The sequence below is a fragment of the Salvelinus alpinus genome, chromosome 2 (assembly GCF_045679555.1).
Source record: "Salvelinus alpinus chromosome 2, SLU_Salpinus.1, whole genome shotgun sequence".
Taxonomy (NCBI): Eukaryota; Metazoa; Chordata; class Actinopteri; order Salmoniformes; family Salmonidae; genus Salvelinus; species Salvelinus alpinus.
The window spans coordinates 75,686,816-75,711,737 of NC_092087.1; the positions used below are offsets into that span (position 1 = coordinate 75,686,816).

At 45.4% G+C, this 24,922-nt stretch overlaps 1 protein-coding gene across 5 annotated transcripts in view; it reads right to left on the reverse strand.

Annotated features, from left to right (window-relative positions):
• LOC139567751 (potassium voltage-gated channel subfamily KQT member 5-like) overlaps positions 1 to 24,922 on the reverse strand; it is a 146,344-nt gene that overhangs the window by 3,572 nt on the left and 117,850 nt on the right. Inside the window, exons 4-15 of one of the 5 annotated variants that reach the window (XM_071389216.1) lie at positions 21,739 to 21,914; positions 20,937 to 21,062; positions 20,402 to 20,512; positions 19,943 to 20,038; positions 18,694 to 18,788; positions 17,161 to 17,187; positions 13,348 to 13,407; positions 10,696 to 10,919; positions 4,202 to 4,313; positions 3,244 to 3,375; positions 2,898 to 3,005; positions 1,064 to 1,190 (exon numbers count right to left, since the gene is read on the reverse strand). In XM_071389216.1, the coding sequence (XP_071245317.1) occupies positions 1,064 to 1,190; positions 2,898 to 3,005; positions 3,244 to 3,375; positions 4,202 to 4,313; positions 10,696 to 10,919; positions 13,348 to 13,407; positions 17,161 to 17,187; positions 18,694 to 18,788; positions 19,943 to 20,038; positions 20,402 to 20,512; positions 20,937 to 21,062; positions 21,739 to 21,914 (1,394 nt within the window). Of the gene's footprint in view, positions 1 to 1,063; positions 1,191 to 2,897; positions 3,006 to 3,243; positions 3,376 to 4,201; positions 4,314 to 10,695; positions 10,920 to 13,347; positions 13,408 to 17,160; positions 17,188 to 18,693; positions 18,789 to 19,037; positions 19,140 to 19,942; positions 20,039 to 20,401; positions 20,513 to 20,936; positions 21,063 to 21,738; positions 21,915 to 24,922 lie in introns of all 5 variants that reach the window. The other 4 variants (XM_071389217.1, XM_071389218.1, XM_071389219.1 and 1 more) reach the window with 4 other exon arrangements.

Sequence of the window (24,922 nt, forward strand, 5' to 3'; positions counted from 1 at the left end):
GACAAGAAGCTGCCCCCATCTCTCCCGGTACTTGGGCAACGTTTGCTATTTTGTTGTTCTCTTAGTGAGGGAAATGCTGTAAGTTAAGAGGACTCTATGTACTTTGAAAGATGAGACGTTGAAGATTATTATAAATACCACTTTGATGTCACCCAAGCAAACCAAACACCCGTGAGTCCAAATGTGCACTTCACATCTCCATATCATAAAAGTCATGTCATATACAGTGTCAGCGTTTATGATCACTATGTTTGATGTACAGTTACAAGGTGACATGGCGTCATATCCTGAGTTGTTCTGAACAGAATGAGACAATGTTTGTTTATTCTGAAGATAATTTGCCACCTGAATGCACTCATGACTCCTTTCTATGCATCAAAATTACAATCCGTTTCTCTGAATGACCTGGTGAAAGCCCAACTTATAACTTAGCTAGTCATGTTGCCAATAGAACAAGCTTTCAAATCATGCCCACATGACCCAGAATGTGATTTATAATAGACTGTTTTGGGATTGTGTAAACAGCAACAGTAATTGTGTGATGGCGGGGATGCAGGGTTGTGTTTTAAACTAAACAACTACAAGTGTGCTTGCTCTAGTTCCTCAATGGCACAGCTAGGAGAGGTCAAAAAGTACCTTATAGTTGAAGACTTCTTTGAGTCATAAAAGTGCATTGAAATGACTTAGGAACTGTGTTCACTTTGGAGAGGTGTGTGGCAACTTCTGAGACGCCAGTTAGTCCTCTCACTTATGTTGCACCTACCCCACATTTTCGAGGAATATTCTTATGTTACTGAATGTCAACAGTGTAATGTTTGGATTCAGTCTTGTGTCGTGTCAACTTGTGTACTCACCTTTGGTCTAATCATTTTCACATTATCTCCAAACTGTTCCCTTTCAATTACTACCATGGTTATGCATATGCTTTTCATATTTCTTCTGTGAGAAACATTTCAACGTAGCCCTATCCATATAGGCCAATTCCCACGAACGTAAAAGACTAACCACACATAATTTACCATATTTAATGAACCAGTGTTTAAGTTCATGGAAACCCACTGACCTGCCGTTCCACTTTGCAGACGCGTCCCAGCATACTCATGTCCTCCAGCAGGTCTCCATCAGACAGCAGCTTGTCCCGGATCTTCTTATCCAGAGGAATCTGGCCTTTACCCAGGATCTGGTCCACTCTGGAGGACACAGGAGACATAGTGTTAAGGAAAGGGTACAGAGCGAGAAATGGTGCAGGACCAGAGGATGTCTAGTAGGCAGCCCGCCGAGAAGGAAGAAGGAAGGAAAGAGAGTTAGAGTTGGAATTGGTCCTCTATGAGAATACAACACTTACTGTAGAGGCCATACTGCTCACAAGGATATATTTGGCTCGGTTTACTGTGTCACTGGAGATATATGTTGCAAGTGTATCAATATCAACAGCATCCCACTGGGCACACACACTGGCTGAATCAACGTTGTTTCCATGTCATTTCACCGAAATGAGGTGGAACCAACGTGGAATAGACGTTGAATTGACGTCTGTGCCCTGTGTGGTATCAATACACCTTTTTTAAAAGATAAGATAAAACTTTCGAAGGCCAGAAGAAAATAATCTATTATCTACTACTGGATCTGAAAGACAAAATGGATGACCTTAAATTACAAGCATAGTTTTTATTTGTATTTATATATCATTTTATTACACATTTGGATTTTCAGTTGAGATGTTTATATGAGATAATCAATATTTTCCATGACTCAAGAAGCTCTCAACCAGAATTTTTTTATTTTAAGTTTCTACCACATGGTGGCTCACTACTCACTCATTAGGTAAATAAGGCCTTTCAAATTCAGTGAAAGTTTAGGGCCTAGATTTAATCAGATCAAGTGCTAACCGGCTATAGCCGACACCCGCATCATAGCTGATGTTTTGGCCGTGTCGGCGGTGGAACTGCATTGGAGCTGTAAATCGGTGAGCAGCTGCTCTTGTGATCATTGTCAAGAAGCCGCACGTCCCCACGTGCGTTAGACGTTCACAATGAGAAAGTGTAGGCTATATAGAAGTAATTACATTCAAATTGAAAAATCATTTAACTAAATAATGAGGAGTTCTAACAGCCTAATCGAGGTGTAGATTACATCACACATTCCAGAATTCGAACTTAATGAGACTCCATGCAGCCAATGGCAATGTCCGTTATAGCTATAATGCCTGGAGCAATCTGTGGATTTGATCACTCTAACGCAATTCCACCTCCGACACCGTCAAAACATCAGCTGTGCGGATGTTGGCTAAAGCGGATCTGATTGAATCGGGCCATAAGTTTAAGAGAAAACTCAGAGAAAACTCAGTTGACAGGAATGCAGAACAGAAGAAACATCACCAGGAGGAATCTAGAAACTGAACCCATCAACAGTCCCAAGTGGATCCCCGTGCAAGATATACTGTCAACCTAGACAGGCAAGATATACTGTCAACCTAGACAGGCAAGATATACTGTCAACCTAGACAGGTAAGATATACTGTCAACCTAGGCAGGTAAGATATACTGTCAACCTAGACAGGTAAGATATACTGTCAACCTAGACAGGTAAGATATACTGTCAACCTAGACAGGTAAGATATACTGTCAACCTAGACAGGTAAGATATACTGTCAACCTAGACAGGTAAGATATACTGTCAACCTAGACAGGTAAGATATACTGTCAACCTAGACAGGTAAGATATACTGTCAACCTAGACAGGTAAGAAAGATATTTGCGATTTGAAAACCATGCCGTGTTTCTTCTAGCAAACAATCAGCTAGTCCACATGCAGGGGATGGGGAGAAAGTCAAGAGGGTGTGAGGATAGGAGTGCGTGAGGGGTGTGTGTGAGGGGCGTGAGGGGGTTAACTCTGACCCCTGCGTGGAGTTCTTTCTGCCCTGGCTGTAATACATGGGCAGGGAGGGAGAGGAAAAGGTCTTGGCTCGGCTGCTCAGGGGCTGGGGCCCCACTATCATGTCCAGCCTGTGGGGGAAAGTGAGGACACACACACACAAATATGAATGTATGCACACAGACTCGAACATATGCACACTCACATGAAGACAAAGACATACTGCTCACATTAGTGGCTAAGCAGTGAATAGACATGGGCAAACAGCTGCTAGCTAAGCTTTTCATGCATTGTATTGGACGGTTTAAGTTAGAGAGTGTGACTACGTGAGCACTTTGACCATCCTGGACAGTGCGTTATTGTTCTCACCGTGTCTGCAGGCTCTTGATGCGACACAGCATGTCCAGGTGTCCGGCGGAGTACTGCTCTATGACGTCCTTCACATCGTACGGACGCAACGTCTCCTTAAACTTCTTCTTGGCCACGTGGAACTTCATTATCCTGGATGGACCAGACCAGGGTCATGTTCATTAAATACCAGATGAAAGAACATTGCCTGAAACAGGGAGGGACTACGTGAACGTGTCTAATAAGAAATGCTCGTTTCTGTTTCCCGTTGCGAAACGTTTCGCTACGGTGTGTCCTAATGCATGCGACCCAGCACAGGAGGGCATCTCAAAGCAGTTCTTAAATCTACCAATAGAGGGAGTCCTCAAACAAAGAACGACATTGACCTCAAGTAACACACGCCAAGGTACTGAGATCTAAAACTATCCAATAGCAACAGCAGAAACAGCTCTTCTTTCTCAACATAAATACATAACCGCTCATCTGGAAAATCATTTCATATTTCTAAAGAAAATATTATTGTGAAGTTGTACAGCGAACAATCTGAGGTAAAATCAGTCTTTACTTCACTGTTTACTTTAGCTGTGTAACATGTAAATCTAGCTCTTTGAGAGAGTGTAGAGGGGAGCTTAGTACATACACCTGTGGAGCCTAGGGGCCACATACAACGGAAGAGGTTGAATATGAGAGGCCCTTACTGCCCAATGTGAGGATCAAAGGGGTAAGACTGATGGAAAAGTTATATAGTAATCTATCCACTGGCTAAACCCATGGAGGGAAGTAAGAGGGATTTTGAAGCTGCCTCTCACGGTATGGATTAGGGGAAAGGTTTAGGAGGTTACAATAAGAAGAAAAAGGTCACACTAAGGCTCTGATGACATACTTGAGTGAGGGCAGCAGGTGTGTGTGTGTGTGTGTGTGTGTGGGTGAGTGAGTGAGTGAGTGAGTGAGCGAGCGAGCGTGCGCGTGTCTGTCTCACCTGACGGCTCGGATGACAGACTTGACGGAAGGCAGCAGGTCCTCCACAGAGATCTCACAGTGACACCCCTTGTCATCACCGAACCCATCCTCAGTGGTCATGTTAGAGTCAGCTAGAGAGAGAGAGAGAGAGAGCGAGAGATGGAGGGAAAGAGAGTTTGAGTTTTAACATACCTTAATTTTCTTTATGACGGAAGAGAGATGGAGGGAAGGAGAGAGGGAGAAAGAGGAGGGAGAGAGACAGTGGCGTGCATTCATTGATGCCAAGTGAAGCCAGGCTTCCCCAAATATTTGAAAAAGAAACACAAAAAAACATATATTTCGTCTCTCTGTGTTTTAATAATTTTCCATCAATTCGCAAGTGTCTGAATCATCAGAGCGAGGGAAACAACACCCTCCTGTCTCAGTATGTGTACAGTGGCTTGCGAAAGTATTTCCCCCTTGGCATTTTTCCTATTTTTTGCCTTACAACCTGGAATTAAAATAGATTTTTGGGGGGTTTGTATCACTTGATTTACACAACACGCCTACCATTTAGAAGATGCAAAATATTTTTTATTGTGAAACAAACAAGAAATAAGACAAAACAACAGAAAACTTGAGCGTGCATAACTATTCACCCCCCAAAGTCAATACTTTGTAGAGCCACCTATTTCAGCAATTACAGCTGCAAGTCTCTTGGGGTATGTCTCTATAAATCTAGCCACTGGGATATTTGCCCATTCTTCAAGGCAAAACTGCTCCAGCTCCTTCAAGTTGGATGGGTTCCGATGGTGTACAGCAATCTTTAAGTCATACCACAGATTCTCATTTGGATTGAGGTCTGTGCTTTGACTAGGCCAACCACTCGAGTGTTGCTTTAGCAGTATGCTTAGGGTCATTGTCCTGCTGGAAGGTGAACCTCCGTCCTAGTCTAAAATCTCTGGAAGACTGAAACAGGTTTCCCTCAAGAATTTCCCTGTATTTAGAGCCATCTATCATTCCTTCAATTCTGACCAGTTTCCCTGTCCCTGCCGATGAAAATCATCCCCACAGCATGATGCTGCCACCACCATGCTTCACTGTGGGGATGATATTCTCGGGGTGATGAGAGGTGTTGGGTTTGTGCCAGATATAGCGTTTTCCTTGATGGCCAAAAAGCTAAATTTGAGTCTCATCTGACCAGAGTACATTCTTCCATATGTTTGGAGAGTCTCCCACATGCCTTTCGGCGAACACCAAACATGTTTGCTTATTTTTTTCTTTAAGCAATGGCTTTTTTTCTGGACACTCTTCCGTAAAGCCCAGCTCTGTGGAGTGTATGGCTTAAAGTGGTCCTATGGACAGATACTCCAATCTCTGCTGTGGAGCTTTGCAGCTCCTTCAGGGTTATCCTCTCTGATTAATGCCCTCCTTGCCTGGTCTGTGAGTTTTGGTGGGCGGCCCTCTCTTGGCAGGTTTGTTGTTTGCCATATTCTTTCCATTTTTTAATACTGGATTTAATGATGCTCTATGGGATGTTCAAAGTTTCAGATATTTTTTTATAACCCAACCCTGATCTGTACTTCTCCACAACTTTGTCTCTGACCTGTTTGAAGAGCTCCTTGGTCTTCATGGTGCCGCTTGCTTGGTGGTGCCCCTTGCTTAGTGGTGTTGCAGACTCTGGGGCCTTTCAGAACAGGTGTATATATACTGAGATCATGTGACAGATCACATGACACTTAGATTGCACACAGGTAGACTTTATTTAATTAATTATGTGACTTCTGAAGGTAATTGGTTGCACCAGATCTTATTTAGGGGCTTCATAGCGAAGGGGGCTAACAATATATATATATTTTTTTAAACAGACTTCAGACGAAGAGGAGGAAGGCTGCCGTTACAGAACCACCCACCAATCTCGGACCAAGCAGCGTAGCAACGGGCAGCAGTGGCAGCAGCAGCAGCAGCAGCAGCAGCAGCAGCAGCAGCAGCAGCAGCAGCGGCCCATTACACAGGACTCCTGGACATGGGAGGAAATTCTGGAGGGTAAGGGACCCTGGGCTAAGGTTGGAGAATATCGCCGCTCTCGTGAAGAGCTGGAGGCAGCTAAAGCCAAGGAGCGGTGGTATGAGGAGGCAGCACGGAAGCGTGGCTGGAAGCCCGAGAAGAAACCCCAAAAATTTATTGGGGAGGGCTAAAGGGGAGTGTGGCGAAGTCAGGTAGGAGACCTGCGCCAACTTCCCGGGGTTACCGTGGAAAGCGAGAGTACGGGCAGACACCGTGTTGTGCGGAAGAGCGCACGGTGTCTCCTGTACGTGTGCATAGCCCGGTGCGGTACATCCCAGCTCCACGTATCGGCCGGGCTAGATTGAGCATTGAGCCAGGTGTCATGAAGCCGGCTCAACACATCTGGTCTCCAGTGCGTCTCCTCGGGCCGGTGTACATGGCACCAGCCTTACGCATGGTGTCCCCGGTTCGCCTGCACAGCCCAGTGCGGGTAATTCCACCTCCCCGCACTGGTCGGGCTACGGGGATCATTCAACCAGGTAAGGTTGGGCAGGCTCGGTGCTCAAGGGAGCCAGTACGCCTGCACGGTCCGGTATATCCGGCGCCACCTCCTTGCCCCAGCCCAGTAACACCAGTGCCTACACCACGCACCAGGCTTCCTGTGCGTCTCCAGAACTCTGTTCCTCCTCCACGCACTCTCTCTGTGGTGCGTGTCTCCAGCCCGGTACCACCAGTTCCGGCACCACGCACCAAGCCTCCTGTGCGTCTCCAGAGCCCTGTACGCACTGTTCCTTCTCCCCACACTCGCCCTGAGGTGCGTGCCCTCAGCCCGGTACCACCAGTTCCGGTACCACGCACCAGGTGTATAGTGCGCCTCGAGAGTCCAGTGTGCCCTGTTCCTGCTCCCCGCACTAGCCTTGAGGTGCGTGTCTATAAACCGGTACCACCAGTTCCGGCAACACGCACCAGGCCTACTGTGCGCCTCAGCAGGTCTGAGCTGCCTGCCCAGCGCCGTCTGAGCTGCCTGCCTGCCCAGCGCCGTCTGAGCTGCCTGCCTGCCCAGCGCCGTCTGAGCTGCCTGCCTGCCCAGCGCCATCTGAGCCATCCGTCTGCCCAGCGCCATCTGAGCCGCCCGTCTGTCCCGAGCCGTCAGAGCCGCCCGTCTGTCCCGAGCCGTCAGAGCCGCCCATCTGTCCCGAGCCGTCAGAGCCGCCCGCCTGTCCCGAGCCGTCAGAGCCGCCCGTCTGTCCCGAGCCGTCAGAGCCGCCCGTCTGTCCCGAGCCGACAGAGCCGCCCGTCAGTCAGGAGCCGCTAGAGCCGCCCGTCAGTCAGGAGCCGCCAGAGCCGCCAGCCAGTCAGGAGCCGCCAGAGCCGCCAGCCAGTCAGGAGCCGCCAGAGCCGCCAGCCAGTCAGGAGCCGCCAGAGCCGCCAGCCAGTCAGGAGCCGCCAGAGCCGCCAGCCAGTCAGGAGCCGCCAGAGCCGCCAGCCAGTCAGGAGCCGCCAGAGCCGCCCGCCAGTCAGGAGCCGCCCGCCAGTCATGAGCCGCCCTCCAGTCATGAGCCGCCCTCCAGTCATGAGCCGCCCTCCAGTCATGAGCCGCCCTCCAGTCATGAGCCGCCATTCAGTCCGGAGCCGCCATTCAGTCCGGAGCTGCCATTCAGTCCGGAGCTGCCATTCAGTCCGGAGCTGCCATTCAGTCCGGAGCTGCCATGCAGTCCGGAGCTGCCATGCAGTCCGGAGCTGCCATGCAGTCCGGAGCTGCCATTCGTCCGGAGCTATCTCTCTGTCCTGAGCTACCTCTCTGTCCTGAGCTACCTCTCTGTCCTGAGCTACCTCTCTGTCCTAAGCTGTCTCCTCAGTCTGATGGGGCCCTAGTTTGTCTGTTTCTATGTTTGGCCTAATATGGTTCTCAATCAGAGGCAGATGTTTTGTGTTGTCTCTGATTGGGAATCATATATAGGTGGCTTGTTTTGTGTTGGAATTTTGTGGGTGGTTGTTTCCTGTCTCTGTGTTTTCTCTGCACCAGATAGGGCTGTTTCGGTTTGCCACGTTTGTTATTTTGTTAGTTGTAAGTGTTCACAGTTTCGTTTTGTTTATTAAAGTCATGTTGAACACGAGCTACGCTGCGTCTTGGTCTGATCCCTGCTACACCTCCTCTTCAGACGAAGAGGAGGAAGGCTGCCGTTACACCAATTGCCATACTTGAGTAAAAGTAAAGATACCTTAATAGAAAGTGAAAGTCACCCAGTAAAATACTACTTGAGTAAAAGTCTAAAAGTATTTGGTTTTAAATATATCAAAAGTATCAAAAGTAAATGTAATTGATCAAATATACTTAAGTATAAAAAGTTAATTGGTTAAATCATTTCAAATTTCTTATATTAAGCAAAGCAGACGGCACCATTTCCTTGTTTTTCAAATGTATGGATAGCCAGGGTCACACTCCAACACTCAGACATTATTTATAGAAGATGCATTTGTGTTTAGTGAGTCTGCCAGACAAGAGGCAGTAGGGATGACAACGTGTTCTCTTGATAAGTGTGTGAATTTCACAATTTTCCTGTCCTGCTAAGCATTCAAAATGTAACGAGTACTTTGGGTTGTCAGGGAAAATGTACTGTATGAAGTAAAAAGTACTATATTTTCTTTAGGAATGTAGTAAAGTAAAAGTTGTCAAAAATATAAATAGTAAAGTACAGATACCCCCCAAAAAACGACTTAATTAGTACTTTGTATTTTTACTTAGGTACTTTACACCACTGGTTGCAGGTCATATAACTGTTTATTACATGCAATATTTGCTTTGTGGACTTCCCCGGACCGACGTTGCTCTCCGGTTCTGTGATGAAACAAACGTATGTGTAGTTGAATTTATTTCACCACTATGTGACTGTTGTCTTTTTTGTTGTCTCTGCCTTATTGTATATCACGGCGACGTATGAACGAATGGGTTACAGAGTAAACAACGCAATTAATCACAACATTGGTTCAAATGTGTTTTTACTGGCTTGGCTTCCACAGGGATTTTACCCACACACTGCTACTGGAGAGAGAGAGAGAGCGAGACAGAGAGAGAAAGATGAGAGAGAGAAAAATTGAAAAACTCTTGTTTTCACAAAAGAGAGTCTACAGTATAGCAGAAGAGCGCGAGGCTGAGAGCTGCCTGGCCTCAGTAGGTATATTGCTAATGGGAAATATTTATCACAAAGACCTGCTGTTTATGAGTGGCCTGAGTTACGACATAAAGCACACCAAAGCGGGCCAGGGGTTAGAAGTGGTAGAGTGCAGATCAAACAAATTTTCCCCTGACCAATAAAAGGTTTTCTATGACCCCAGGTTAATACTATTTGTAATGTTACAAGGCAAGCCACCACGGGCCTTTGGGAGATTGGTGTGTGTGTGTGTGTGTGTGTGTGTGTGTGTGTGTGTGTGTGTGTGTGTGTGTGTGTGTGTGTGTGTGTGTGTGTGTGTGTGTGTGTGTGTGTGTGTGTGTGTGTGTGTGTGTGTGTGTGTGTGTGTGTGTGTGTGTGTGTGTGTGTGTGTGTGTGTGTGTGTGTCAGCCAGCATCAATCTCTGCTCTCATTAATTCAGAAAGTACTGTAGCTGGTTCTTGGCAAAGCCATTTAATCCATCTGGCACACCGTATATGCAACAGTCCCATTACCATATACAACATGATTATTGTATGGTTTTGTAAGGTAGGTGTCATATACAGTATAGTCATTAGTCTTCACTTTATCCAAAACGTCTCTTACACCAGATTCAGCTGGATAAATCACCCATTCCATTTCTATCCACCCTCAACATAATGTGCTGGTAATAGTGTTATTATAGTCCACTATTGGTGTAGACCTACTTCCTTCTAGAATTTAGCTGGTGTTCCATTTGACCTAGCTACCTGGTCCCTGTGGCTGTTACCCTGCCTTCCTCAGCCAGCTGGCTAGGCTGGATAGAGCAGCACTGCAGCCTCTGCTAGCCCCTTAAGGCTGCTAAACTACAGCATACCCGTTCCCTTCCCTTCCCACCCACCATCCAGAGCTCCAGCCATAACCAAGCCAGGCTGTCATTGTAAATGTTATCGTGACTATTGATGAAGTCATTGTGTCTTTCACGTACACTCAGCTCCACTAGCCCAAACCAGCGCACCGCAAACAGGCATTAACATTCCTCCCGCTGGGCCTAGCTGGCTCTACGGCTGGCTCTATGGTCTGTGCCAGCTCTGGTCTGGTCTGCCCATAAGACCAGAGGTCTTGGAGTAATCCTTCATAGGCTAGAGAACTAAAGCTAGCATGACATTAATAGTGTGGTTTGAAGTTGATGTAGCTCACCAGGGATCTAAGGATAAGCTAAGTATATCTAAAGATATCATGAGATATCATTCTGAGGATGATAACATGTGTAGAAAGCATCAGGGCAAGATTACAATTTTGGTATAAAGGCAAAGGAAATGACATTGTACCAATCAACCCATCTCTTACACTAAAAGCCCAAATCCAACAATCACGACAATGCATTAGTTCCTCTCACCATCGGCAGTGGAGCGTGATTGTATCTTGAGGCGGAGGGAGGGTCTGAAGCGGGTGCGGTCGTTGAAGCTCCAGCTCTTCTGGACCTTGGCAGGGCTGGTGCCCTCCGTACCCCCAGCCTCAGTCCCCGGGGACCGCCGGTCGCTCACCGACGTCTGCCGGCTCTTAATACTCTGCCCCCTGGGGCTCGCCATCCGGACCCGCTCTTTGAAACTCAGCTTCTGGCTGTCATAGGGGATGGATCGATGGAGGGAGAAAGGGGGATGATGGTGTGGAGGGATGGAGAGAGAGAGAGAGAGAGATAGAGAGAAAGAAATGGTGAGAGTAGTACAAAGATATACACACATAGTGTATCAAGATCAAGCACAGGTTCGGGGTCGGGAACAATTCAAACAAAATGCAATTGATTGGAGACTTTTTACAGGAGTCTTTCACCGTTTCATGAGTTTGTTCATTCGTTTACCCAATTATTGGTTGCTTCACTGGAGAGCAAGGCATTTAAATTAGGTTAGATTGATGGGCCTATTCATAGACCAGCATGCATTGCAGCCTATTATCCAATATGCATGCGCACAGCAAGCAAAATGCTTCAGCAGGTACCTTACTGTTAGTATGTAATTATGATTCCGTAGCACTCAGCTCACTCCTAAACATGTGACCTCAGCTGGCAAATCCCCGCCTCTCTGACTGGCAGAGTCACCATTGGAGGAGCTACCATAGAAGAGGTACCATAGGGGTTTGTGCAGGGGAGGGTCTTGTATCATGGATAATCAAGAACACCAAGGGAATAGGGTGAAGTGATGATTTCATGAAACTTTGTGATGAACTATTAATGGGGTCTAATATCCAAGGAGGGACTGCTGAAATGGTGAGGTGCAGGGTGGAGTGCTGAGGTCAGAGGATGGACAATGCTGTGTACAGGGTTTCCAAGTTACAACATGCAGGGGCAGTGGAGGGGCCGTGCAGAGGACAGGCAGCGGGCAAGGGGTAGGAAGCTGTACCCAATCTAACCGTGACTGTTTCGGTGGTCATTGTAAATGTTATCGTGACTATTGATGAAGTCATTGTGTCTTTCACGTTTTGGTGATGTGAGTGTGAATGGTGTGAATGACAGGAAGTGAGGTAAGAGGCAAGAGTAGTTGATAAAACTTCCAGAATGATTGAAGTTGGTGAAATATCACAATGAACCAGTTAGACAGCATATTTGTTCAGTGGATCTGTTTTTAAGACCTTACCAAATAGCTCTTCTACAGTCAGAAATACAGTTGAAGTTGGAAGTTTACATACACCTTAGCCAAATACATTTAAAAAAAAAAATAGTTTCAGTTTTCAGTCAGTTTTTTACAATTCCTGACATTTAATCCAAGTAAAAATTCCCTGTCTTAGGTCAGTTAGGATCACCACTTTATTTTAAGAATGTGAAATGTCAGAATAATAGTAGAAAAAATGATTCATTTCAGCTTTTATTTCTTTCATCACATTCCCAGTGGGTCAGAAGTTTACATGCACTCGATTAGTATTTGGTATCATTGCCTTTAAATTGTTTAACTTGGGTCAAATGTTTTGGGTAGCCTTCCACAAGCTTCCCCCAATAAGTTGGGTGAATTTTGTCCCATTCCTCCTGACATAGCTGATGTAACTGAGTCAGGTTTGTAGGCCTCATTGCTCGCATACGCTTTTTCAGTCAAAAGTACAATCTTTGTCCCCATGTGCAGTTGCAAACCGTAATCTGGCTTTTTTATGAGGTTTTGGACCATTAGCTTCTTCCTTGCTGAGCGGCCTTTCAGGTTATGTCGATGTAGGACTTGTTTTACTGTGGATATAGATACTTTTGTACCTGTTTCCTCCAGCATCTTCACAAGGTCCTTTGCTGTTGTTCTGGGATTGATTTGCATACTATTGTTTGTACAGATGAATGTGGTACCTTCAGGCATTTGGAAATTGCTCCCAAGGATGAACCAGACTTGTGGAGGTCTACACATTTTTTTCTGAGGTCTTGGCTGTTTTTTTTTAATTTTCCCATGATGTCAAGCAAAGAGGCACTGAGTTTGAAGGTAGGCCTTGAAATACATCCACAGGAACACCTCCAATTGACCTATCAGAAGCTTCTAAGGCCATGACAACATTTTCTGGAATTTCCCAAGCTGTTTAAAGGCACAGTCAACTTAGTGTATGTAAACTTCTTACCCACTGGAATTGTGATACAGTGAATTATAAGTTAAATAATCTGTCTGTAAACAATTGTTGGAAAAATAACTTGTGTCATGCACAAAGTAGATGTCCTAACCGACTTGCCAAAACTATAGTTTGTTAACAAGAAATTTGTGGAGTGGTTAAAAAACAAGTTTTAATGACTCCAACCTAAGTGTATGTAAACTTCTCACTTTAACTGTAAGAGTAATACGAGTTAGTGTACAGTAAGAGAAGTGGTTACAAATCACAAGACAACAGGCAGCAGTTTCAGGCACTGTCCAAAAGAAACTCAACATTGTTGCAAAGGTAACTCAGATAGTCAGAGAACTCCCAGAACCTATATGCAGCCATTTTGAAAACCACCAACTTTCTCTCGGATATCGAATCCATGCATCAAGAATAAATTCGTTGTCATTCCCAAAATAGTAGAGTCCAAGCGGGCAGGGGGGATGCTGTGTACCTAGTATGTTTCCGTAGGGTACACCTCCTCAGTAGCTTCTGCTTACTACTGAGAACCTTACTACAAACCAGAGGAAAGAGATACGGTAAGCAAATATATGTGTTTATCGTATACAGTACCAGTCAAAAGTTTGGACACCTACTCATTCAAGGGTTTTTCTTTATTTTTACTATTTACAAAACTATGAAATAACACATATGGAATCATGTAGTAACCAAAAAAGTGTATAATATATTTAACATTTGAGATCCTTCAAAGTAACGACTCTTTGAATTGATGACAGCTTTGCACATTCTTGGCATTCTCTCAACCAGCTTCATGAGGTAGTCACCTGGAATCTATTCCAATTAACAGGTGTGCCTTGTTAAAAGTTCATTTGTGGAATTTCTTTCTCTCTTAATGCATTTGAGCCAATCAGTTGTGTTGTGACAAGGTAGGGTTGGTATATAGAAGATAGCCCTATTTGGTAAAAGACCAAGTCCATATTATGGCAAGAACAGCTCAAGTAAGCAAAGATAAATTACAGTTCTTTACTTTACATCTTTACTTTAAGACATGAAGGCCAGTCAATATGGAACATTTTAAGAACTTTGAAAGTTTCTTCAAGTGCAGTCACAAAAACCATCAAGCGCTATGATGAAACTAGCTCTCTTTCCTGACTGCCACAGGAAAGGAAGACCCAGAGTTTCCTCTGCTGCAGAGTATAAGTTCATTAGAGCCTCAGAAATTGCAGCCCAAATAAATACTTCACAAAGTTCAAGTAACAAACACATCTCAACATCAACTGTTCAGATGAGACTGCATAAATCAGGCCTTCATGGTCGAATCACCACTACTAAAGGACACCAATAATAAGAAGAGACTTGCTTGGGCCAAGAAGCACGAGTAATGGACATTAGACCGGTTGAAATCTGACCTTTGCTCTGATGAGTCCAAATTTGAGATTTTTGGTTCCAACTGCCATGTCTTTGTGAGATGCAGAGTAGGTGAACGGATGATCTCCACATGTGTGGTTCCCACCGTGAAGCATGGAGGAGGTGTGATGGTGTGGGGGTGCTTTGCTGGTGACACTGTGATTTATTTAGAATTCAAGGCACACTTAACCAGCATGGCTACCACAGCATTCTGCAGCGATACACCATCCCATCTGGTTTGCGCTTAGTGGGACTATTTGTATTTCAACAGGACAATGACCCAAGCCAAGGCTGTGTAAGGGCTATTTGACCAAGAAGGAGAGTGATGGAGTGCTGCATCAGATGACCTGGCCTCGACAATCACCCGACCTCAACCCAATTGAGATGGTTTGGGATGAGTTGGACTGCAGAGTGAAGGAAAAGCAGCCAACAAGTGCTTAGCATATGTGGGAACTCCTTCAAGACTTTTGCAAAAGCATTCCAGATGAAGCTGGTTGAGAGAATGCCAAGAGTGTGCAAAGCTGTCATCAAGGCAAAGGGAAGAATCTAAAATATATTTAGATTTGTTTAACACTTTTTTGGTTACTACAAGATTCCATATGTGTTATTTCATAGTTTGGATGTCTTCACTATTATTCTACAAATGTAGAACTTGTGTCCGAACTTTTGACTGGTACTGTATGTGAACGTCTTTGTATAGGTTATGAATGTAGCTTCTATGAATGTCTATGTATACTTATGTAAAGATGCTATATGCCTTTATGTCTGCATATGAATGTTTATGAAATCTAATCTATACAATTGCCACCTCAAACTAAGTGTATTAATGTCTATGTACAGTATAGTTTATGGATGTAAATATAACTCATGACAGATGACATAGTCCTTTATGTCATGTATATGAAGGCTTTATAAGCGCAACATGATCACTAGGCTTCAATCACACTAAACTAAAGCGTGACCAGAGATACTGTAGAACCACTATACTTTGTCAACCACTTGCTGACATTTAGAAAGAGCGTGTTTCAAAGGTAATTGAGCTCAGTGGAGAGAGAAAATGAAGAGCCTAGGTATGACAGCGTTTTTAAAAAGCCTATCATTTGATAATTCAGTCCCACTCCCGTCCATGTCTCTCATTTAACCATACTAATTCAGCTGAGAGAGAGAGAGAGAGAGAGAGAGAGAGAGAGAGAGAGAGAGAGAGAGAGAGAGCGAGAGAGAGAGAGACGGGCGCTGAGTCATATGTGTGGAGGACGGTAAACTTTTAGAACTGGCAACCTGTCGGGCACCAGTAGGCTTTCAGGGCCATCGGCACCTGGTTCAATGACACTCAAAAATGGATTATTATTTATTTATTTTTCTCCTGCAGGTTTGAGGTGGAGCCCTTGACCATGAGAGGGGTTGTGAATTGAATTCAATAGGTGGAGGATGCTGGAGCTTTGTTCTCTCTCATTCGCTCGCTCTCTCCCTCCCTCTGTCTCTACTTTTCTAGCGACATGCTTTTCAAGTGTTTGCGATGGCGTGGGAGGGATTCTGTCCTCACCCTCTCAACACTAGGCAACACTGAATGTTTCATTTTTTCCGATATTCTGTTGACACTTTACACGTAGTTTGGAAATCTCAGCTAAAAAACTAAGTACAGTCTCTACACAGACAAATGTTTTAGTGGCCCTCAGGTTTTTAATTCTGTTTTTGACTTTAAAGACACACGCATTCTGCTTTCCCTACTGTTGTGTAACAACAGCTAAGACAACATATTACATCACTCCTAGCTCCCACAGAGAGAGAGAGACAGAGAAAGAGACAGAGAGAGATAGAGGGGAGAGAGAGAAAGACAGAGCGAGATAAAGACAGAGAGAGAGATAGAGAAAGACAGAGAGATAAAGACAGAGAGAAAGACAGAGTGAGATAGAGAGAAAAAGACAGACAGAGATAGAGAGAAGGGAGAGAGAGAGAAATAGAGAGAGAAAGACAGAGAGAAATAGAGAGAGAAAGACAGAGCTAGAGAAATAGAGAGAAAGACAGAGAGAAAGACAGTGTTTTCTCTCCCTCCTCTATCTTTCCTCTGTAATTTAGTGCCCGCGTCACTCAAATCTTGTTATACTGAAATACACACACAACACACGACTGCAATAAACACAATTAGTTCGAATTTTAGAGAGAGCGAGAGAGAGAGAGAAACCACTGCAATCCTTTCCTTCCTGAAGAACACCTCAGGTACGGAGAGATGCAGTGAGAGAAAGGGATGAGGGAGAGGAAGAAAGGACAAGAGCTGAGAGAGAATAGGGGAGTGGGAGGAATAAAGAGACAGAGCGCGAGAGTGAAGAAGGAATAATAAACAGAGAGAAAGAAAGATAAACACTGAAGAAAGAGGGGGGAGAGGCCCAGAGGAGAGGCCCAGGGGAGAGGCCCAGGGGAGAGGCCCAGAGGAGAGGCCCAGAGGAGAGGGAAATAATGACTAAGTAATGAACTGCAGGCTGTTTCTATAAATGGATTCATTAAGTTAAGAGCTAGGGCCAACACCTCTTAACTAGCTATCTTTCTCTACAATAGGTCACCGACTGCATATTGGCACTTTCAGCAGCAATACACCGTAAATCCCAAATGACACCCTCCTCCCTTGATAGTGCACTACTTTTGACCAATGTCCTATGGATAGAGAGACATTTGGGACACACCCACACCGTTCTGAATAGAGGCTGAAAGCATTGGCATTTCCATTTGGGTCATTTGGCAGAGCAGACGATCTTATCCAGAGCGCCTTGCCATCAGTGTACTCTACACAGGCAGGAGGGAAGACATGACCCCCAACACACAGGGTTACGACGCACACCGGCGGTAGTGCTGCGTCTGGATCTGTGCGTCAAGTAGATGCACAGAGCAAGTAGGAGGTACGCACCTTGTGGACGATTCACCCTGGTCCTTCCTTCAGGTTGAGAAGTGAGAGAGGGGAGAGAGTGAGGAAAATATTTAGCAAAGGCTTCATCGCAAACATCCTCTACTGCGCCAGCGAGTAGCGAGATGACCTCCAGGGGTCGTCACCAAAGGAGATGCTGAGTATTTGAGGCAGCGTTGTGTTGAGCACATGAGCAAATCACAAGCAAGACACCTGACTAAACAGAAACAAGACTCAAGACACACACACACACACACACACACACACACACACACACACACACACACACACACACACACACACACACACACACACACACACACACACACACACACACACACACACACACACACACACACACACACATACACACATACACACATGCATTTCAATGCAGTATAACTATCCAGGCAAACTCGCTAGCAGTGTGTAGACAGGTGTGTGTGTGTGTGTGTGTGTGTGTGTGTGTGTGTGTGTGTGTGCGTGCGTGCGTGCGTGCGTGCGTGCGTGCGTGCGTGCGTGCGTGCGTGCGTGCGTGCGTGCGTGCGTGCGTGTGTGTGGTCTAGCTGTCAGTAAAGCATGTAGCAGATGGATTCTCCAATATCTCCAGGTTCCACAACATTCCGTCTGCATATTTACCAGTCTTGAAACGCTATATTGGCAGATAATACCAATACAGGCACTCCAGATCTCCCAGTCACACAAGGCTATTCCAGCACAGTGGCAGTCCAATGAGACGAGAGACGGAGAAGTGGCCACACATTCATTAAAGCCTGGTTGGATCATTTAGACGCTGACTACCGTCAGAAATGGATGGGCCGTGGAGGACGACCGCTAAATTCACTGCCTCAGTTGAACGTGGAGTGCAGACAATCTCAAGACTTCAGTGAATCTTAGCTGACTGTGTTAGGCCAAAGTTCCAAATGGCACCCTATTCCCTATGTAGGGCACTAGTTTTGACTAGGGCCTGATCAAAAGTAGCGCACTACATAGGGAATGGGGTGTCATTGAGAACGCTACCATAAACTGTTAGACTGATGGTTTGAGCATATATTGGGAGATATGAATGCCTGTTGTGTTAGCTGGATAGAGGTGTACTGGGGTTTTGTCTACATGATTGGTTTTTAGTCATAATTCTTGAGTTCTTGAGTTCACTACAGTTTGGATGAAAAGGAACCTGGACAATATTGGTCTTTTGATGGCTGTTAACTATTGACTTATAATAACAGAAGACAAATGATAAAAATATAAAAGTGTTCATTCACAGAAAAGAAGGAAGTACATGAGTGAAATAGTACTTGAGGTAGAGAGGTAGAGGAGATAAGTAGAAAAATAAGTAGCCTGGTCCCAGATCAGTTTGTGCTGTCTTGCCAACACCTATGGCCATTGTCACACCAAACGTGCCAAACAGATCTGGGACCAGGCAAGAAAAGAAAAGTTAACAGAAATACATCATTGGAAAAAGAGAAGGGAAAAGACAGCTTAACAGGGGCACAGACACCAAACTCAGACACCAGCTGCCAATGTTGTACCTACTTTGTAGGGCTGCAGGTATGCAACGCCTTCAAATGAGGCTTCCAGGTAGCAATGGAAACCGAGTTCTCATCAGCCGCATAACTACGCCAAACACACTGCATGCAGAATACACACAAAAAACAGGTGGGGGAAAAGAAAAAAGAGACAAAAGAGAGAAAATGAGACAAAACAAAATCAAAAAAGAATAAAAAGAAAGGACAAACAGAGGAATAAAAAATATGGGAAAAAACCTCTGATTAGTGATAAAAACACAACAAAGCAATCACGGGTCAAAGGTCACGCGTGAGTGACACGTTCTGTCGCTGGGCCGAGTTCGGAGGCCAGGCACGATGGGGGTACAGTACATGCCTGTGGGGCTGGGAGGGCAGGAGGCTCACGTGGTAACGCCACGTGGCGCCTAGATACGGCCTGGTAGAGGAGTCGGTGGAGTAGTAGCGCCACGCAGCCTGGTGCGGTGGGAGGACGGAGAGGAGGAGAGGGGAGGAGGAGGGGAAAGGAGGTAGAGGAGGAAGAAGAAGATAGCGGGGGAGGAGGGTAAGGAGGAGAAGAGGAGAAGGAAGAGCAAGGTAAGAGGAGAAAGCAGAGAAGGTAGAGGAGGAAGGCAGGAGAGGAAGCGAGGGTTAGAGGGATACACAAAGGAAACCACAAGGTGAGGTCACAAACAGGAAGGAAAAGAGGAAGACGAGGGATGCAGGGAAGCGAGAGGGATAGCTAACAGCTTAAGCTTGCCTGCCACTCTTGTGGGTAGAGTGTTAGGAATTGGGGAGAATGGACAGAACCTGGCTTGGAAGCAATGGAGAACCAGGGGTTAGAGGAGGTCACCCTACATGCTGGTTCCTGGGCATGTTTGGAGGGAATGTGAGGGGGGAAAAATAGAGACTGGATAACAACAAAATTACTTTCCGTTTCAACGTCACCATACTTCACAACAGTAAGGTAACCTATTGATTAGATCAACGAGAGACAATGAGTATTTATCTCTGGCACAAACATCTCTAATGATGTATTCATAGCCCAAGGGCAATTTGAATTGACAATACCATTAAAGTGACTATAGTACCACTAGCAGTATTGCAGTAAGTGTGAGTCAGAGGAAATGAGCCTCTGTCCCAAATGGCACCCTACCTCCTTCATAGCACACTATTTTTGACCAGGGCCCATAGAGCTTGGGTGAAAAGTAGTGCACTATATAGGGAACAGGGTGCCATTTGGGACGTACACTGTGATAGATACAACAGTTTGCCTTTACCTGGATGAGACAAGCGGCGGGGTTCCTCCTCTTCTCAAAGTGCTTCTGTCTGTGCTGCTCCTGGACCTTCAGGGCGAAGCCTGAGCCCAGGATACCCTGGGAAGTCACAGGAGGACATGGGAATCAGGTGAGAAGATGGGAAACTGCTCTTTTGGGTCAACGCCTCATTTGTGACTGTGAACAACATGTGAACATGAAGTCAGATAGGGGAGGTAGCTGTCTAGTAGAGTAACTGAAAGGATACAATCATGTAAGTAGTGTGTGTGTGTGTGTGTGTGTGTGTGTGTGTGTGTGTGTGTGTGTGTGTGTGTGTGTGTGTGTGTGTGTGTGTGTGTGTGTGTGTGTGTGTGTGTGTGTGTGTGTGTGTGTGTATGTATCTGCCAATTTGTGTGTGTGTGTGTGTGTGTGCGTGCATATGTACATCAGTGTGTGCGCGTATGAGTGTGTGTATGTACTCACCGCTGGCAGGGCAAAGAAAGAGATCCCCAGTAGTGCAAACCCAGCTGAGAGCATGCGCCCGGTCCATGTCTTCGGGGTCTTGTCCCCGTATCCAATGGTTGTCAAGGTGATCTGAGAACACACACAAACACAATTATATCTTGAGAAAGACGCCCCTATTATCCATGATAGGTCCTCAATTATACTATACGGAGCGAAGCCACCAAAAGAAATATCATCGCCGTACATTTCTGATTGAATATCGTGAAAATAATAATACTGAAAATGTGTCGTATTAGTGAAAATTATGAATTTTCAGAGGTAAATACTATTTGAATAAGAGCTTTTCTTCCTTGTTGCCTAGAAATCAAATCAGGGAGAAATACGGAACATGAAATTAATAGAACATCAAAAAACAATGTTTGTGATTGGAAAACAGTCCTAGGAAAAAGGACCCCTTAACTGGCAAACATGGACTGTTCCAACATCATCCACCGTCCACTGTGGACTCTCCCATTACGAGGGCAGACAGGGGAGAATCTGTAACATTACTCACCGTTCCCCACCATAAGGCATCAGCATAGGTGGCAAACTCGCTGTTGAACTTGTTCTCCACAAGGTAGACCAGAAAGGAGGAGAAGATGAGGACCAGGAAGCCAATGTACCAGGCCGTCACCAGCTCCTACAGGGAGAGAATATAAAAAAATGTACGATTCCCAATTGCTGACGCCATAACGTCAGAGAAGACATCTCCAGAGAAGGAAGAGAGGAGAGAGGAGAGTGGAGGGAGAAGAAAGGAGAGAAGAGAATAGAGATGAGAGGAGAGAGAAGAGAGAAGAGAGAAGAGAGGAGGGAGGAGAAAGGAGAGAAGACAGGAGAGAGGAGGGAGAAGAAAGGAGAAGAAAAAATAGAGGAGAGAGGAGGGAGAAGAAAGGAGAGAGGAGAGAAGAGAGGAGAGAGGAAAGATGAGAGCGGAGAATAGAGAAGAGGGGAGAGGAGAGAGATAGGGGAGAGAAGAGAAGAGAGGAGAGAGGAGGGAGAAGAAAGGAGAGAGGAGAGAAGAGAGGTGAGAGAGGAGAAGAGAGAAGAGAAGAGAGAAGGAAGGAGAAAGGAGAGAAGAGAGGAGAGAGAAGAAGTGTGTGTGACTGTGTTTGTCTGTGTGTGTGTGTCTGTGTGTGTGTGTGTGTGTGTGTGTGTGTGTGTGTGTGTGTGTGTGTGTGTGTGTGTGTGTGTGTGTGTGTGTGTGTGTGTGTGTGTGTGTGTGTGTGTGTGTGTGTGTGTGTGTCTGTCACTGTGTGTGTGTCTGTGTATCTGTGACTGCGTATCTGTGACTGTGTATATTCGTCAGGCAGCCCCACCTTGCTGTGTGCGTACACCACTGATCCCAGCAGTTTCCAGGTGCCGCCGCGCCGGTCCATGCGCACCATACGCAGGATCTGCAAGAAGCGGAGGCTACGCAGGGCGGACGTGGCGAAGATGTTACCCTGGCTTCCTGCCGACACCACCGCTACGGAGGCTATCAGTACGATGATGTCTGGGAGGGGGAGGGGGATATGGGAATTGTGAGAGAGGGGGAAGAGGAAGGGGAGAAACAGAGAGAAGGAGAGAGGGGGAGAGAGAGAGAGAGGGAAGGAGAGAAAGGGAGAGCGAGAGAGAGAGAGAGGGAAGGAGAGAGAGAGAGAGAGAGAGAGAGAGAGAGAGAGAGAGAGAGAGAGAGAGAGAGAGAGAGAGAGAGAGAGAGAGAGAGAGAGAGAGAGAGAGAGAGAGAGAGAGAGAGGAGAGAGAGAGAGAGAGTGAGAGAGAGTGAGAGAGAGTGAGAGAGAGAAAGAGAGAGAGAGATAAAGAGAGAGAGAGAAAGAAAGAACGGAAGAAAGAAAGAAAAAAAGGGAGAGGAGGAAGGGGAGAAAAAGAGAAAGTTACAGGTGGCCACACAGGTAATGCATAATAGTTATATGTCACAATACCCTTGTGGACTGGACACTAACATAACAGTACTGGTGTGGACTGGACACTAACATAACAGTTCTGGTGTTTACTGGACACTAACATAACAGTTCTGGTGTTTACTGGACACTAACATAACAATACTGGTGTAGACTGGACACTAACATAACAGATTTGGTGTGGACTGGACACTAACATAACAGTACTGGTGTGGACTGGACACTAACATAACAGTACTGGTGTAGTCTGGACACTAACATAACAGTACTGGTGTAGACTGGACACTAACATAACAATACTGGTGTGGACTGGACACTAACATAATAATACTGGTGTGGACTGGACACTAACATAACAGTACTGGTGTGGACTGGACACTAACATAACAGTACTGTTGTTGACTGGACACTAACATAACAGTGCTGGTGTGGACTGGACACTAACATAACAGATTTGGTGTGGACTGGACACTAACATAACAGTACTGGTGTGGACTGGACACTAACATAACAATACTGGTGTTGACTGGACACTAACACAACAGTACTGGTGTAGACTGGACACTAACATAACAATACTGGTGTGGACTGGACACTAACATAACAGTACTGGTGTGGACTGGACACTAACATAACAGTTCTGGTGTTTACTGGACACTAACATAACAGTTCTGGTGTTTACTGGACACTAACATAACAATACTGGTGTAGACTGGACACTAACATAACAGATTTGGTGTGGACTGGACACTAACATAACAGTACTGGTGTGGACTGGACACTAACATAACAGTACTGGTGTAGGCTGGACACTAACATAACAGTACTGGTGTAGACTGGACACTAACATAACAATACTGGTGTGGACTGGACACTAACATAATAATACTGGTGTGGACTGGACACTAACATAACAGTACTGGTGTGGACTGGACACTAACATAACAGTACTGTTGTTGACTGGACACTAACATAACAGTGCTGGTGTGGACTGGACACTAACATAACAGATTTGGTGTGGACTGGACACTAACATAACAGTACTGGTGTGGACTGGACACTAACATAACAATACTGGTGTTGACTGGACACTAACACAACAGTACTGGTGTAGACTGGACACTAACATAACAATACTGGTGTGGACTGGACACTAACATAACAGTACTGGTGTGGACTGGACACTAACATAACAGTACTGGTGTGGACTGGACACTAACATAACAGTACTGGTGTGGACTGGACACTAACATAACAATACTGGTGTAGACTGGACACTAACATAACAATACTGGTGTGGACTGGACACTCACATAACAATACTGGTGTGGACTGGACACTAACATAACAATACTGGTGTAGACTGGACACTAACATAACAAAACTGGTGTGGACTGGACACTAACATAACAATACTGGTGTGGACTGGACACTAACATAACAGTACTGGTGTGGACTGGACACTAACATAACAATACTGGTCTGGACTGGACACTAACATAACAGTACTGGTGTGTACTGGACACTAACATAACAATACTGGTGTGGACTGGACACTAACATAATAATACTGGTGTGGACTGGACACTAACATAACAGTACTGGTGTGGACTGGACACTAACATAACAGTACTGTTGTTGACTGGACACTAACATAACAGTGCTGGTGTGGACTGGACACTAACATAACAGATTTGGTGTGGACTGGAAACTAACATAACAGTACTGGTGTGGACTGGACACTAACATAACAATACTGGTGTTGACTGGACACTAACACAACAGTACTGGTGTAGACTGGACACTAACATAACAATACTGGTGTGGACTGGACACTAACATAACAGTACTGGTGTGGACTGGACACTAACATAACAGTACTGGTGTGGACTGGACACTAACATAACAGTACTGGTGTGGACTGGACACTAACATAACAATACTGGTGTAGACTGGACACTAACATAACAATACTGGTGTGGACTGGACACTCACATAACAATACTGGTGTGGACTGGACACTAACATAACAATACTGGTGTAGACTGGACACTAACATAACAATACTGGTGTGGACTGGACACTAACATAACAATACTGGTGTGGACTGGACACTAACATAACAGTACTGGTGTGGACTGGACACTAACATAACAATACTGGTCTGGACTGGACACTAACATAACAGTACTGGTGTGTACTGGACACTAACATAACAATACTGGTGTGGACTGGACACTAACATAACAATACTGGTGTAGACTGGACACTAACATAACAATACTGGTGTTGACTGGACACTAACATAACAGTACTGGTGTAGACTGGACACTAACATAACAATACTGGTGTGGAATGGACACTAACATAACAGTACTGGTGTGGACTGGACACTAACATAACAATACTGGTGTTGACTGGACACTAACATAACAGTACTGGTGTGGACTGGACACTAACATAACAGTACTGGTGTGGACTGGACACTAACATAACAGTACTGGTGTGGACTGGACACTAACATAACAGTACTGGTGTGGACTGGACACTAACATAACAGTACTGGTGTGGACTGGACACTAACATAACAGTACTGGTG